The sequence below is a fragment of the Pteropus medius genome, unplaced genomic scaffold (assembly GCF_902729225.1).
Source record: "Pteropus medius unplaced genomic scaffold, Ma_sr-lr_union100, whole genome shotgun sequence".
In the NCBI taxonomy this organism is placed as follows: Eukaryota; Metazoa; Chordata; class Mammalia; order Chiroptera; family Pteropodidae; genus Pteropus; species Pteropus medius.
The window spans coordinates 4,980,134-4,995,983 of NW_024356249.1; the positions used below are offsets into that span (position 1 = coordinate 4,980,134).

General features: G+C 39.0%; 1 protein-coding gene across 1 annotated transcript in view; it reads left to right on the forward strand.

Annotated features, from left to right (window-relative positions):
- Positions 1 to 12,885, forward strand: part of MTPN (myotrophin) — a 51,885-nt gene extending 39,000 nt beyond the window's left edge. The window contains exon 4 of the mRNA XM_039861039.1: positions 9,634 to 12,885. Within this exon, the coding sequence (XP_039716973.1) occupies positions 9,634 to 9,720 (87 nt within the window). The 3' untranslated portion in view covers positions 9,721 to 12,885. The remainder of the gene's footprint in view (positions 1 to 9,633) is intronic.
- Positions 12,886 to 15,850: the final 2,965 nt, after the last annotated feature.

A 15,850-nucleotide genomic window follows, 5' to 3' on the forward strand; every position in this document is an offset into this window, starting at 1 on the left:
GAGACGGAGGGCCTCTGGAGGCCAGGCATTCCTCTTGAGGGGCTCGCTCACAAACCTACTTGCTCTAAACTTGCAGAAGCTCGAAAAGCATCAGGGACATACGGGGAGGTACTGAATTGACTGGCTTCAGGGCAAGGGCTGGAGGGGCAGGGCAGCTCTCCAGGGATGGAACTGCGGACAGGTGCCACTGCTCCTTTGTTGAGCCTTCCCCCCACCCACGCAGAAGGCACAGGCAGGCTCCAGACCTAACACCATTACTCCTGCCCTGGTGATTCCTTGAGACCTCAACCAATTGTGCACCCAGCCCAAGCCGCTTCCATCAGCTCTTCCACACAATTACAATCCCTTGGCTCACTTGCCTAAAATCTCTCACAGGCCTTTCCTATCAATAATTACTTTAAATAGACTAAATGCTCCCATCAAAAGACATAGGGTGGATAAATGGATAAAAAGAAAAAACAAGACCCGTACACTTGCTGCCTACAAGAGACTCACTTCAAGTAAAAAGATGCAGACTGAAAGTAAAGGGATGGAAAAAGATATTTCATGCAAATGGAAAAACAAAAAAGGTAGCAATACTTATACTAGACAAAACAGACTTTAAAACGAGAGCTGTAATGAGAGGATACTACTCCCATAAACATTACGTAGCCGGTGTAGGAGCACCTAAATTTGATGGCCATAAAGGGAGAGACTAACAGTAATAAAGTAATAGCAAGGGACTTTAACACCCCATTGACATTAATGGATAGATCATCCAAACAGAAAATCAATAAGGAATCAGTGGCCTTAAGCAACACATTCAACTAAATGGTCTTGATGGATATTTTTAGAACATTTCACCCAGAAACTGACTATACATTCTTTTCAAGTGCACATGGAACATTTTCCAGGATAGACCACAAGTTAGGCTACAGAACAAGTCTCAAATTTTAAGAAGATTGAAATCATACCAAGCATCTTCTCCAATCGCAATGCTATGAAATGAAAAATCAGTTACCAAAAGAAAACTGAAAAACACACTATCACAGGGAGGCTCAATAACATGCTACCAAACAAATGAATGGATTAACAATGAGATCAAGGAAGAAATCAAATATTTTGAGACAAATGAAAATGAGAACACAACGACCCAAAATCTTTGGGATACAGCCAAAGCACTTCTAGGAGGGAAACTCATAGCAATACAGGCTTACCTCTAGAAAGAAGGAGATTCTAAAATAATATAACCTTAACCCAAAAGGAACTAGAAAAAGAACAAAATCAAATGTGAGTAGAAGGAAATAATAAAGATCAGAATGGAAGTAAAAGTTTTAAAAAGCAATACAAAAGATCAGTGAAACCAAGAGCTGGTTCTTTGAAAAGATGAACCGAAAAGAAAAACCTTTAGTCAGAGTCATCAAGAAAACAAGAGAGAGGACCCAAATAAAATCAGAAGAGAAAGAGGAGAAATGACACCAAAGAAACACAAAGAATTATAAGGAAATTCTATGAACAATTATGTGCCAACAAATGGACAAATAGCGATAAATTCCTAGAAACATACAATCTTCCAAGGCTGAATCAAGAAAAAATAAGTTCTTAATAGACTGATAGATAACTGCTAATGAAATGGAATCAGTTATCAAAAAACTGCCAACAAAAGCTCTGGACTAGATAGTTTCACAGGTAAACTTTACTAAACATTCAAAGAAGAATCAACACCTATCCTCTCAAACCATTCCAAAAATTGAAAAGGACAGAAGGCTACCAAACTCATTTGACAAGGCCGTCATTACCCTGATAACAAAACAAGACAAAAACACTACAAAGAAATGTACAGGCCAGTATCCCAGATGAACATAGTTGCAAATATCCTCAACAAAATTTTAGCAAACCAAATTCAGCAATACATTAAAAAGATCATATACCAAGAGCAAGTGGGATTTAGTCTCAAGATGCAAGATTGGTTCAATATCTGCGAATGAATTAACGTGATACACCACATGATGATTACAGAAAATTAACATCCATTAATGATAAAAACTCAGTGAAATGGGAGTAAAGGTCACATACCTCAACTTAATAAAAACTTTGTATGACAGACCCATAGCTAACATCACAATGGTGAAAAGCTGAAAGCTCTTATTTAAGATCAGGAACATGACAGATGTCCGTCCACCTTCACTTTTACTGAACATAGTGTTGGAAGTCTTAGCCACAGCAATCAGACAAGAAAAGGCATCCAAATTGGAAAGAAGGAAGTAAAACTCATTTGTAAATGACATTATATAGAGAGATCTCTAAAGATTATAGCAAAGAACTGTTAGAACTAATGAATGAATTCAGTAAAGTAAGATAAATATTCAAAAATTGGTTACATTTTTATATACAAGTAAAAAACTCCAGAAGGGAAAATTAAGAAAATAATTCCATGTACAATTGCATCAAAAAAAAAAAAAAACCCATAAACCTAGGAATAAATTTAACCAAGGAAATAAAAGACTTATACTTGGAAAACTATAAGAGACTGAAGAAAGAAACTGAAGTAGATACAAATAAATAGAAGGGTATATACCATGCTCACAGATAGGAAGAATTAACACCATTAAAATGCCCATACTAAAAGCAATCTACAGATTCACTGCAATCCCTATTAAAATACCAATGGCATTTTTCACAGAAAAATTACCCTAAACTTCATGTGGAATTATGCAGAACCTCAAATGGCTAAAGGATTCTTGAGAAAAAAGAACAAAGTTGGAGGTGTCATGCTACCTGATATCATACTATACTACTATAACGCTGTAGTAATCAAACATTGTGGTGGGATTTTATATTGATGCAGCCACCACAGAAAACAGTATGGAGGTTCCTCAAAAATTTAAAAATAGAACTACCGTATGACCCACTAATTCCACTTCTGGATATTTGTCCCAAGAAATCCAAAACATTAATTTGAAAAGATACGCACCCCGATGTTTATTGCAGTATTTACAGTAACCAAGATACGGAAGCAACATGTCTTACCGATAGATGAATGAAGAGGTGTGCCTACATACAGTGGAGTATTACTTGGCCATAAAAAAAGAGTGAAATCTTACCATTTCTGACAACATAGATGGACCAGAGGATATTATGCTACATGAAATAAGTCAGACAGACAACTACCATATGATTGCACAAAAGCATTGGCAAACAACATGGAAACAAATAAGTATGGCTGTGTTCCAAAACCTTTACTTACCAAAACTATGTCTGGCAGTTAATAGAAACACAAATATTTGTTGACTTGTGAATTGGATGTCTGGGAAAATGTTAAGTTGAAGATGCCCAACAGATGACACAGAATATGTATAATTGTACAAGGTTCTTCATTTTCTTATAAAAGGCACCAAAAAAGTTGAGAAGACCTAAAGATAATAAATTCTAGAATCTGGGTTTCATGCTAGAGGAAAAACCATAGGCAATTTTTAATTAACCTGCTTTCTTTCCAAAAGTGAGTTGACTACTCCAGCAGAATTTTTTTCCAAGGTGATGGTGACATTCCAGGGTTGTAAAACAGTGTCTAGCAGCAGATACAGAAATGTTCACCAAAACATTGTGGTGTGTATATACATATATCCAAGTACTAATTTTTTAATTAAAATTATAAATTTTGCATTGAAACAAAGCTGCTTGGTTTACTGACAATTGATCAGTATAACTATAAATCAGTACCTTCACCACAAAAGCCTTCTGTCAAGATACCACATGTCATATAATGTCAATACAAGTTTAAGAGTTTTATTCTTGAAATTTACTAAACCAGCCTTCTTGGCCTATTTGTACATATTACAAACTGGTGGTATAAAGCAGATTTGGGTCATCTGAAGTAAGTAGATAAAAGTAACAAACAGATAAAGGAACGTTCTTGTTTCCTGCCTGTATATCTTATCTTTTTAGTTCTATTGTAAACTTATTCCGGGACAGAGATAGCATGACTTGAATTTTTTTTTAACATTCCCCATGTTCTACAGCTACTGTCAAATACTTGATTATCAGAAATTGCGACATTTGAAGATCGAAAATTACTTATAATGCCTCAAAGCCTTTACTCTGTAGAATAACAAAGGGTCTAGCCTTCTGCTTGTACCACTTAACTTGGCCACAGCAACCTTTTCGTCCTCCAAGAAACTTTATCACCCAAATCATGCTTTAAGTATAGGCAGATGAGCCTAGTCCAGATACATAGTGTGCTAAGGAGCAACCTATTCACAATGGCAGTGCGTTGCTCATCTACTCACAGTGATTTGTCTTCAGTGAATACTGTTTTTTCCAGTCCCTTGTTATATATGTATAGTCCCTACCTATAGCAATTAATTTAATAAACATTTCTTGATTGCCTGTTATTAACACTGTGTAAGGCACTGGGAACTTAAAGACTAATAATCTTGTTTCCTGCCATCAACAGTAAAGAGATAAATACATAAAACAACAAGTGCATTCGAGTGTTGTGATCGCTGTGGCAGGAGTTTATACATTGCACAGTAAGGATCTGAAGGAAGAGGAGGTCTAAGGCAGCGGTCCCCAACCTTGTTGGCACCAGGGACCGGTGCTCCCATGAGAATCTAATGCCTGGTGATCTGAGGTGGAGCTGAGGCAGTGATGCTGGCGCTGGGAGTGGCCGCAAATACAGATGAAGCTTTGCTTGCTTGCCACTCACCTCCTGCTATGCAGCCTGGTTCCTAACAGGGGATTGGGGACCTCTAGTCTAAAGTGGTTAGTGTATTACAAATAAGAATGTCATTACAACATCAGGTACCACATGTGTAATGACATTTGACCTGAGTCTTAGAAACTTAATGTTCAAGAACCTAGTAGAGAACTGAGGTACCATTCCATGCAGAAGCAGCAATGTGAGAAAAGTCACAGGCATACGAAAGAGAGATCATGGTGCATTCGAGTGAGGTAATTGTTCAGCAAGCTGCAACATAGGCTAGGAGGGATATAGTAGCAAAATATATAAGACTAGAGAAGTAAGCAGTGAGCATATTATGCCTTATGTATCATGTCATTTATCTTCTTCTGTGAGGAGGCTGTTAAAGGCTTTTTATGCAGGTGAGTTAGTATGATCAGACTTGAGTTTTACAGAGATCACCCAAACAGATATATGGAGTCAGAACTGGAGTGAAAAAGATAGGAAAGTATTGCATTAGGATCTTTGAATGAAAATCCTGAACTAAGGAAGTAGTGGTAGCGAGGGCAGGTGAGAGATGTTAAGAATAGTATGGTCTAAAGGCTTGGTGACTGAGTCTGTGGGAAGTAAACAAGAAAAACTGCAGTGTCTCCACATTTCCTGGAAGATGGTGGTGTTCTTAACGTGATAGAGTTTACTGAAAAGGAAAAGATTATGAATTTATTTCAGTAATGGCTGAGTTTGAGGTATTCGTGGGACTTAAAGTAGATAAGTCTCAGAGGCTATACACAGAAACACAGGCTTAGATGTTCGGGATGAAGATAAAGGTTGGAAGTTAAACCATAACGTGGTGGATGAGATGATCAGGCAAAAGCATACTGAGCAGGTAGTGAGGAGTGCCAAAGACCAGACTCAGAGAGAATTCCAGCACTTAAAGAAACCTAGAGAGAAAGTAAAAGAAGAGGGGGGAATGGGAGGAGGTGGTGCAGGTAGAAAGATAGGCTAGACAGACAACTTGGAGATAATATTGTAATTAGAGTCAAGGCTATAATGAGTTAGGAATAAGACTCATCACAGTTCAGATACCATAAATATTGATTGAACCTGGCATTTAGAGGACATTAATGACCTATTCCAAAGTATTTTCAGGACAGTATAGGTTAAGCTGCAGATTGTCTTTCCTGTCCACTCTTTACTCTTCCTTTTAGAAAGAACCCCAAGTTTTATTTTGGCACATGGCAGCCTAGCTAATCCTTGTATTTCAGTTCCCCCTGCAGTGGCTATGGCTGTGTGTCTAAGTTTGGGCTAATGAAACACACACAAATGGTGTGTGCCATTTCCAGATCATCACCTAAAATACGAAGCCGCTTGCTGTGGACTTTTTTCCCACATCAGGCATGCTAGAGGCAGAAGTGGAAGTGAGCCCGCTTCAACCACATGGTTGAAGACAGTAACATAGAAGGGACCTAGAGCCTCACAGGACAGAGCCACCCTGATACATAGCACTAGACTGTTTTATGAGAGAGAAATAACAAATTCTGTAAAGTTGCAGGATATAAAATCAATATACAAAAATCAGTTGTCTACGCTATTAACAAACTATGAGAAGGATAAATTTTAAAAATAATCCCACTTACGGTTGCATCAAAGAGAATAAAATACCTAGTTATAAATTTAACTGAAGGAGCTAGAGACCTATACATTGAAAACTGTAAGCCATTGATGAAAGATACTGAAGAAGACACAAGTAAATGGGAAGATTTTCCAAGCTCATAGATTGGAAGAATATTGTTTAAAATGTCATACTGCCCAAAGCAGAATTCAGTGTAATCCTTATCATAATTCCATTGGCATTTTTCACAGAAATAAACAATCCCCAAATTGATGCAGAACCATAAAAGACCTCAAACAGCCAAAGCAATCTTGAGAAAGAAGAACAAGGCCGAAGGCATCTTACTTTCTGATATCAAACTATATTACAAAGCTATATGAATCAAAACAATGTGATATTGACATAAAAACAAACACAGCAGTAGAACAGAATAGAGAGCCCAGAAGTAAACCCACAGATATATCGTCAACTATGATAATCTATGACAAAGCAGCAAAGAATATACAATGGGGAAAGGATAGTCTCTTCAATAAACGGTGCTGGGAAAACTGGACATTTGCATACAAAAGATAGACTGGACCACTGTCTTACACCATACACAAAAATCAACTCAAAATGGATTAAAGATCTGAACCTAAGACCTGAAACAATAAAACTCCTAGAGGAAAACATAGGCAGTAAGCTCTTTGACATAGGTCAAGAGCTATGAAAATAATCACTAGAACAACAAATGACTTAAAATAATGGTTTTCTCATCCCTGTTGAGGCCAGCTAATACTCCGATAACTGTACCAAGTACCAAAAAAATCATTAATATTCTTATCCACTGACAAAACTTTGTTAAATTTATTCCTAAATATTTTTCTTCTTATGCTATTTTAAATGGAATTGTTCTCTTAGTTTTGTTTTTGAAATTTGAATATTAAACAGCATTTTGAAATAAAGTGTCCCTCTTTGTCTCTAGTAACATTTCTTTGTCCTAAACTTACTTTTATCTGATATAGTCACTCTAGTTCTCTTATGGTTACTCATTTATTTTTAAAATACATACATACATATACATATTTAGAACAAAAGAGTAGACAGAAACACTAAAAAATAACACTAAAGTGTTATGTCTGATTTATGGAATTATGTTTTATGTTTTTCTGTGTATTCTGAGTTCTTGATGAGTTTGTATTATAGTTAGGAAAAAAGATTATATAAATTTTAAAAATATTTTGTAAGCTAAACTTTTGGGGTTGCAGATAGTAGAAATTGACTCTTTCAAGTAGAATTTTGAAGAAACTGGACCTCATACCAGCAGGAAAGCTGGAGGACCAGGCTCCCCAGGGGCCAGACTTGTGGTAGCTGTAGGACTTTAGTTAGCAGAAACTTTTGAACTGTCTCATTTGGTTGATGTCACAGAAAATAAATGAGCACTGACTTCTTGTTCTCTCCTTTGATCTCTCCAGTCAAAATTCAAAATCTAGAAGTGAGCATCCTGAATGAATAAGTCTTTGACACTTAGGAAAGTACATAGCACCTGAGTTACAGTCCCAGGAGTCCACACAATGGGGACAAGTGATCCCTCCACATGAAATCAGGATGCTGTTATCAAAAGAAAGAAAATGAACTCTGGCAACTAAAAAAAGCAATCGATGTTCACTGTACTATTTAACTTTGTGTTAATGCAGAATTATAGTTTACAATGCTAGTCATAAAAACCGCTATGAACATAAGAAATGATTTGTTTTGAATACAGTGAACCCAGTTATTGTCACTTAACCTACATTAGAGGATTTACCACACTGAAATTCTCAGATTTCCCTCCCACTTAACTGTGAGTTCCATGTGTTCCATAAAGCAGTTAAATTAAATTAGAAAACAGGAAATAGCGACTTTTATAGTCATGTTGAAGAGGACTTTGTGATAATTTACCACTTCCTAGAATCTATCTTCTCCTTCCTGGTTTACCTAATCGTCTTACTCATCAAGACTCTGCTCAAGCATTACCTCACCCCAAAAAGACACTTTTCCTACACCCTCCTACCACACCCCATTCTGCCCTACGGCCACTCTTCGCTGTGCAGAAGGCTGTGACTTGTTCTCATCCCACTGATTCACGCTGTTTGATTGCCTATCTTCCACGCTAGCCAGACTGGCAGACTAGCTTGTTCTTGTTTGATTCTCCAGCCCCTTACACAGTGACCTCACATCAGACCTTCAGTAACTATTTGTTGAATGAGTGAATGGATTTGCCGGAGAAAGGGTGTAAGGCATTTCCTATGGACTCCAGCTTGTATAAAGGCACGACACATGGTATGTTCAGGAATGGTGAGAACTTCTATAGGATTACAGCATAGAAAATTAATGGGAGAAGAGACTGGTTAGTGAGTTTGTCCAGAATTGGTCTCTAAAAGATCACCTATGTCAAGCTGAAACAATTCTTAGAAACGGAAGAATTCATGAGATTTGGCAAGTGGCGGAGGACAGGACGCTGGAGGCTATTTGGTGACTAAATCCTGGTTGGGCAAGGCTAGCAGAGAGAACCCCCAGGCGCTGAATATTGTCATCTCTGGGAGCTAAAGAGGTCGGACCCGGTTTGGGAGGAGAGTCACTTGCTATGCGCTAGGCACTTTTCTAGGTTCTGGGGACACAGTAGTGAATAATACAGACAAGATTCCTGTTCCCGTGGAGCTTTTATTTTGGTAAAGAAGACATGAAAATGACAGATGGACACAAATGTGTGCGTCCGCATTCTCCAACCTGCAGCACCGTGTCACAGGTGAAATGTTCCAGAGCATCACCGTCCCGGTGAAGTGCTGAGCAGGCTGGAGAGGATTCCCCCGGGGTATAGGACACAGAACCTCCCTTGGCCCACATCCTGGTCACTTACCACTAAGTTTTCATAAATATAATGGCCAGTGCTATACATATTATCCAGGAATTTGTCTCAAAGTTTTATAAGCTCTGGATTTTAGAAATATGTAACACTTAAAATGTATTTCAAAGATAATTTTGTCACCGTAGTGCTTCTTTAGCAAAAGCTGCTTTTCCTCCCTACCTTTATACTACAGAGGGATATTTTTTAAAGCTTAATTGGGTAAATATATGGTAGTATTAAAAAAAGGCAATCATCGCTGATGTCATTGGCAAGTAGTTTACAATTTCTAGTGCCTGAAAAATAATCTGGCATTTTTATAAGTTCATTCACAATCTGCCAACTGTTGGGGTTTTGTTCTTCAATAGAATGACTCCATTTAAGTAGAGGAGTTTTTAATTCTCGACGTAAACATCTGCCTGTGCCAAGTGCTAGTCTTTCATTCTCTTCTCTCACTTGCGGACTCATTTAATGATAAAGGCTTTTTCTGCTCTCTTCCAGGGCGCTGATAAGACTGTGAAAGGTCCTGATGGACTAACTGCCTTTGAAGCCACTGACGACCAGGCAATCAAAGCACTTCTTCAGTGATGGACGGTGGGCTGACAGCTCTGGAAGAATGACTCTCCTGTGGCCTCACACTGCTGCCTGTCTGTCTGTCACTCTCTATCTGCCAGCTTCTTCAGCTAAATACTTTACGAGGGGTGAGGGGAGAGAGAAATTCATTACAAATCAGACTACCAGAAAAAAAAAACAATGTTTGGGAGAAGAGGAAAAAACCATGATCGGGCTTTACTAGGATCCCTGATCAAGTCAGCCTCTTTTCCATTTCCAATAAAATACACGGCTTCTACCCAAGGAAAAGCAAAGACAAAATATACCAGTAACATTTGACCCTTTCAGCTCCCTAGCTAATTTATTAACTAGATCGTGTCCAGGGTCTGATTATACAAAGGCCAACTACCCATATTTGGTAGCCCTCACTGTACAGGCAGTGGCGGCTGCTGCGATGTAAACTAGGGTGCTGAGATAAGCAATTAGCTATAGCCTTCTGCCTTAAGGTGCACTCGGTTGGGGGTCTCCTGGCGCAGTTCAGAGCGCTGCCCGTGGTTGGTGACCAAATCTTCCCTCGGTGGCTTTCAGCTTCACGTGGAAGCTGAGTTAAGGTGAGGAGGGGCGCACTCCCAAATTGTTGAATGACTGAACTTTGGATTTCTTCTCCCCTTTCACATGGATTTCTTGCATCTTTAGGTAAACCGACTAGTTTTATTTGTCAGATCTTAAATTTTGGAAGTCTAAAGGAGAAATCATTCCAGTACGCATATTTTTTTTTTCTCCTCTAGATTTACACATTTACATAACATTGAAACACTTTCGAACTCCTGCTGGTATTAAAGGGGGATTTAAAAATAGAATCATAGCCATAAGCCTGATAGTATCACATAAAGAAAGAACAGTTGTCTTAGTACCTACAAATTTTCTTCACTTGCTATTTGAATGGATTGGCCTCAGTTTTGCTTGGAAAATCAAGGGACACTGTGGAATGCCTCTCTCAGACCCATCTCGGATGCTGATTACTTCCTGCACCAAAGCTATCACTGGGGTGAGATCTGCTACTTGGACACATGTACCCCATCCCTTCAAAAACATGCTTGCTAGTTACCAGGTTTCCCTGAGTTGATAACTTCTGCTGAACATCCGCCAGCCCGCTTGCATAGTATGTTTCTTTTCTAAGTCATGCATTAAGTATGACACCTTCAAAATGTATTCTGTGTCTTTAAAATACAGTGCCCTAAAATGGTGTTAAGACCTGCCGAAAATATTTAGACACATTTTCAAATGTGTATTTAATGAGCAGTACAACTAATTAAAACATATGCCCTTAAATTTCGCTATCTTGCATTTAAAATGTTAAGATTCCTTTGACTTGCCATCCATATATGCATACTTAAAATATTAGGATTTTTTCCTTAGTTACATCATGCAATAATTGAATGTACCTCAAATTTTTAAAAAGGGGGGAGGGTGGGTTAGGGACTTGTATTCAGATTATGGATAATACAGAATTGATGATTTTTTTAAGGCAATGTAGCATTCAACAGCAGAGTTAAACTAGTATCAAGAACAGTCAGCCTGGCTAATAACAGATCTTATTGATCAGTTGCTGATTGGTTGGTTGGTAGGTTGTTGTGAGTGAGTGTGAGAGTGTGTGAGAGAGTGTGTGTGTGTGTGTGTATTTTTCCCCATGAACCCTTTTTTTATCCTGTGGCTTTTTCACTTACAACTAGCCCAACCCTGTAATTTTTCTTCATCCAAGAAAACAATCACGAAATGATGGTTTAAATACTTTGATATGTTTGGCTAATTCTGCTGCCTTAATGCAGCCTGTTAGAGTCGGATTAAAAGTTAGTAATCAGTACCTTATTCCATCACTGAACTGAAACCTGGAGCCATCCTCATTAAAGACGGAGGGCACTCTGTCAGTCTTTAACCGTCAACATAGTGACAAGGTGTTTGATATCTTTGTTTCCACCTCTTGGCATATGCTATCTGAAAGGCTTGGGTTTTACCCTCTACAGTTTTTACCTTTACGTTCTCAGTGTTCTGTTGCAGTTGGCTGTTGCAGAGAGTGCACTGTCCTATCATTCCTAAACCTGGTCTGCTTTCTACAGTCACCCGGTACAGAAACCACGTGACTTTTTTGTACAGTTTATCCTGATGTTCCTCGTAACGCAGTAGAGGCTACTTCGCCTTCCCTCTTCTTTCTCAGCCATTTTGTAAGCCCCATAATTATGAAGAGGTTGCTTGAGAAAATAACATATAAACATAGAATAGACTGACCAAGATGGTTTACAATTTCTTCTCTTTTTTTTAAACTAGGTTATTTATAATGTATTTCTGAACCACTTGGCAGAAAAATTCACAACACTTAAATGTTCATATTTGAGTAAAGGAAGCTAAAAAACCATGTCTGCTTTTTGGTACTACATGCATTAGTGAAAGGTTAAGTAAGTTTTGTTCTCCACTGAAGTTATATTTAACATCTCAGCAAAAACCTTGCATGTTCTGTAGTTTTGTATTAAGTCAGTCATTTCGTATGCACTATATCAAGTCCAAACAGGTGGTTTGCCTGTTGACCTTCGTATACTAACAAATTCCCCCTTGCAGCTTCAGACTGGTATCTGTAGACTTAGAGTTCAAATCCAGCACCTGACTAGATCCAAGTAGTTTTTCTGTGCACAGCTCACCTCAAGCCAGTGGGGCCTGAAGGCGAGGTGGGCGTGTGCAGTGTGTGGAAGCTGCAAGCAAGTAGGTCCTTTCTTCATTTCTTTCTCTCAAATAATGGATTTTAAATTTCTATGGACCTTTTCGATTTTTTTTTTTCCTAAAACTTCAACTGAGCTGCTGTTTTCTTCCATGCAATATTGTATACTCGATTGTGTATAGAAGAAGCTGGTGAGAGTGCCCTCCTACATAAGCAATTGCAGTGTTTGCATGCAAAATTTAAAAAATTTAAATTGTCCTGATTCTATTTTGTAAATGGAGAAACAATCATATCTTTCTAAGCAGTAATGGAGGAAGACTAGTGCTTTGTGCATTTTGATATATTTGAGTTCATTTTTTCCACAACGTAATACTTTTGACACAATTGGGTTTCTCATATTATCCTAGTTCATGTACATCAGAATGCTAAATAATACTGTGTTCAAGTTCTGTGTTGCAAGAACAAATGGAATAAACTTGAATTGTGCTACAGCTCATGTGTCGGCAGCATTTTTCTCCCTCAGTTACTAGAGCTCTCCTTTTCCATTCTTTGCAGCTGAACCAGTACTGATTGACTCAAACTTTTAATTAATCTAAAATTTCTCCCTGGATCCCACTTCTGGAAAAACATAAGTGGAAAGACATAGAAACGATTTGAAATAAATGACTTCATTGAGAAGTGCTGCTTTTGTGTCAGTCTCCCGATGCAAATTGTTTTGCTACACATGTTTAGCCGCATTACTAGGATAGGAGCAAGGTAAAGCTAAGCATCCCAGATCGGCAGGATCTAAACAGGTGTTAAAATAGTCACGGTGAGAGCTCTGACCCTTTCAGATGCTCACGTAAGTGGCTGCAGCTTCCTTGGAGGGTCACCTTTTTTCCTAACTCACTTGAATGAGCCCTTTCTTAAGGTGTATGTACTTTTCAGGACAAACGTTCTGATTTAACATTAAATCACTTTAACCTCAGAACTAAACAAGATTATACGTAAAATTAGTTTGATTCTATTATAATCTTGTCTACGCCCTAAGACTGTTTTGTAGTTGACTTTTGAAATGGTCCATTAACGATAGAAAAAATATACAGATGCTAAAATACAGCAAAAGCTATCTTTCAGAACTTTCGTGTTTTGCCCATTGAAATATAAATATAGGGTAGCATGTGTGGCTGTAGGTGGGAGTGTCCATGGAAAATTTTATAAGCAGTGACATTCTCATTTTAAGAATTAAGGTATATAAAAGCATTTAAGTCTGGCAAAATGTTTTAAAGGAGACAGGGCCCCCTTATATAATTGAAGAGCAGACCACCGTCTGGTAGAAGGCACACATCTAGAGGAAATAAAGAGCTTTGGGTAAATTTCTCTGAAATTCTTTTGTGGTTAGAGAGTAGCTATCACAGCACTTTCACACGGCACGGTATATCAGAATGTTATAATATTCTTTCTGCAAAACCAGTCATTCTCAAAAGGTGGTCCTTAGACTAGCAACATCACTGTCACCTGGGAGCTTGATAGAAATGCCCAACCCGGGCCCACTGAATCAGACTCAGGCTGGGCCCAGAGATCAGGTTGTAACAAGCCCTCCAGGTCATTCTGATGCACACTCCAGTTTGAGGACCAGTGTGCAAGACCAAAAAGAGAAGTAGTCTAAAAGCCTGTAAGTAGGATGCCATCAAGGCTGGCCTCCTGGAGAGAAATGGAAGTAAATGGAAGCCTTTAACACAGACAGCATAGCAAAACTGTCCAAGTGCAGAAGCTCTGGACACCCAAGAAAAGCTATGATCTTAAGTTATGTTCAGGGCAAAAGAAGTCAGGGTAAGATGTAGCGATGGCTCCAAAGATGTAACACTGGTGAGAATGACCATGCTCTTCATTGTTCTTCGGGTTTTTTCCTGAAGGATGTCCTCCCAATTGCTGTGGACAGTATTTCCACAGTCCACAGCAGCCCAGGGTTACAGCCCCCCACCGCTGACATACTGAGACCTGAGCCCTGCCCAAGTCCCTTCCTTGAATTCCAAACGGGTGAGGAAAGCATCCGGGAACCTGGGGAGATGTGTCATAAGTCCTTATTCCATGCTTGCCACATTGCACATCACTGTGGGGTTGCTCCGGTCACTTGGCTGCATCCCTGCTGGCTGCTTCTGCCTGTCAGTCCTGTGGCAGGAGAGAGCCACTCTGGGAGGCCAAATGCTGCTTTCTCAGCCCCACTTCCCTGTGCTGGCATTAGTGCTGTGAATATGGATTCTCCACTGCAGTGGCTGCCACTTCGTGCCAACTAACCACCTTCTGGTCAACTGTCTGTCCCAAATTGCTAGCCAGGTCATCATACATCAGCATTAGGATATTTTTCTTCAAAGCTTTTACTTCATTGAGATGCAATTACTGATTGAGAATAAAATTTACCAGCAACTTTAACAGCACCTGACACAGGGTAGACCTTCGCTCTATTTGTTCTGAATTACTGTCAAATGTGAGATAAGCTGTTTCAGTAAATCATCTCTAAAGGATTACTGGCTCTTAGAACCACGGAACTACATCTTAACGTCGTTCTACCCAAAGACTGGCCAAGTAGGCTCCTAAGAACTACTGATACTGCAAACTCAAAGCAATGCAGTCAAGGCAAATGTCACAGTCACAGTGATTCACTGAGGAAATGCTGACCCAATGGGGTCAAGTGCAGGTCACTGAGCCATTGTGGCACATACTGAAGCACAGCTGTAAACAGTCGCGAAACAAAGGATTGTCCGGTCGCCCGAGCAACTTCTATGCATTCCCCAGCTGCAGTGGCAAGAATAGTCTCATTTACACGGTTGGGATAGAATGATGGGTCACATGTCAGGCTACACAGCCACAGCACCTGAGCACACAAAGGAAAATAATGCATAGACAATTTCTGGCCACTCGACGCCAGTTTTTGAGGATACTAGTAGATAACTAGAATCATTCTTTTAAAGAAGCTACGTTTTTCTAAGGTTTTACTAACAAAATCTAGGTATCTATAAGTCCCTTCCTGACATCTAATAAAGTTCTATATGTTCTATATGCTCATCCCCTGTGGTGGCTACCAGGTGATTTGCTAGTCAAATTTCAGGAGGCTTCAAAGTACTCAAATCTAAGCTAATTTACATTAATTTTACAACTGAATTTTTTAAATTAACATTTATTGTATGATAGGAGCTAGGCATTGTGCTGAGAATTTTTTTACCGCATTGCTTTATTCAATTTTCACAATAACTATATGTTAAAAAGAGAGACAGACTAAGAGGTTAAATAAAGCTCACAGCCAGTAAAGAGCTTATAAACAGTAAAATTTAGTTTTGTCTCATTTTAGAGCCCATGCTCCTTCAGATTAAGTGAAAATAAGGGCTGTTCTCACCCAGACGTTCAAAAGCAATGCTCATAATCCACTCCCTCGCAGAATGCTGCTTCGGTGTATGGGGCGCAGGGAGTGGGGGGTGG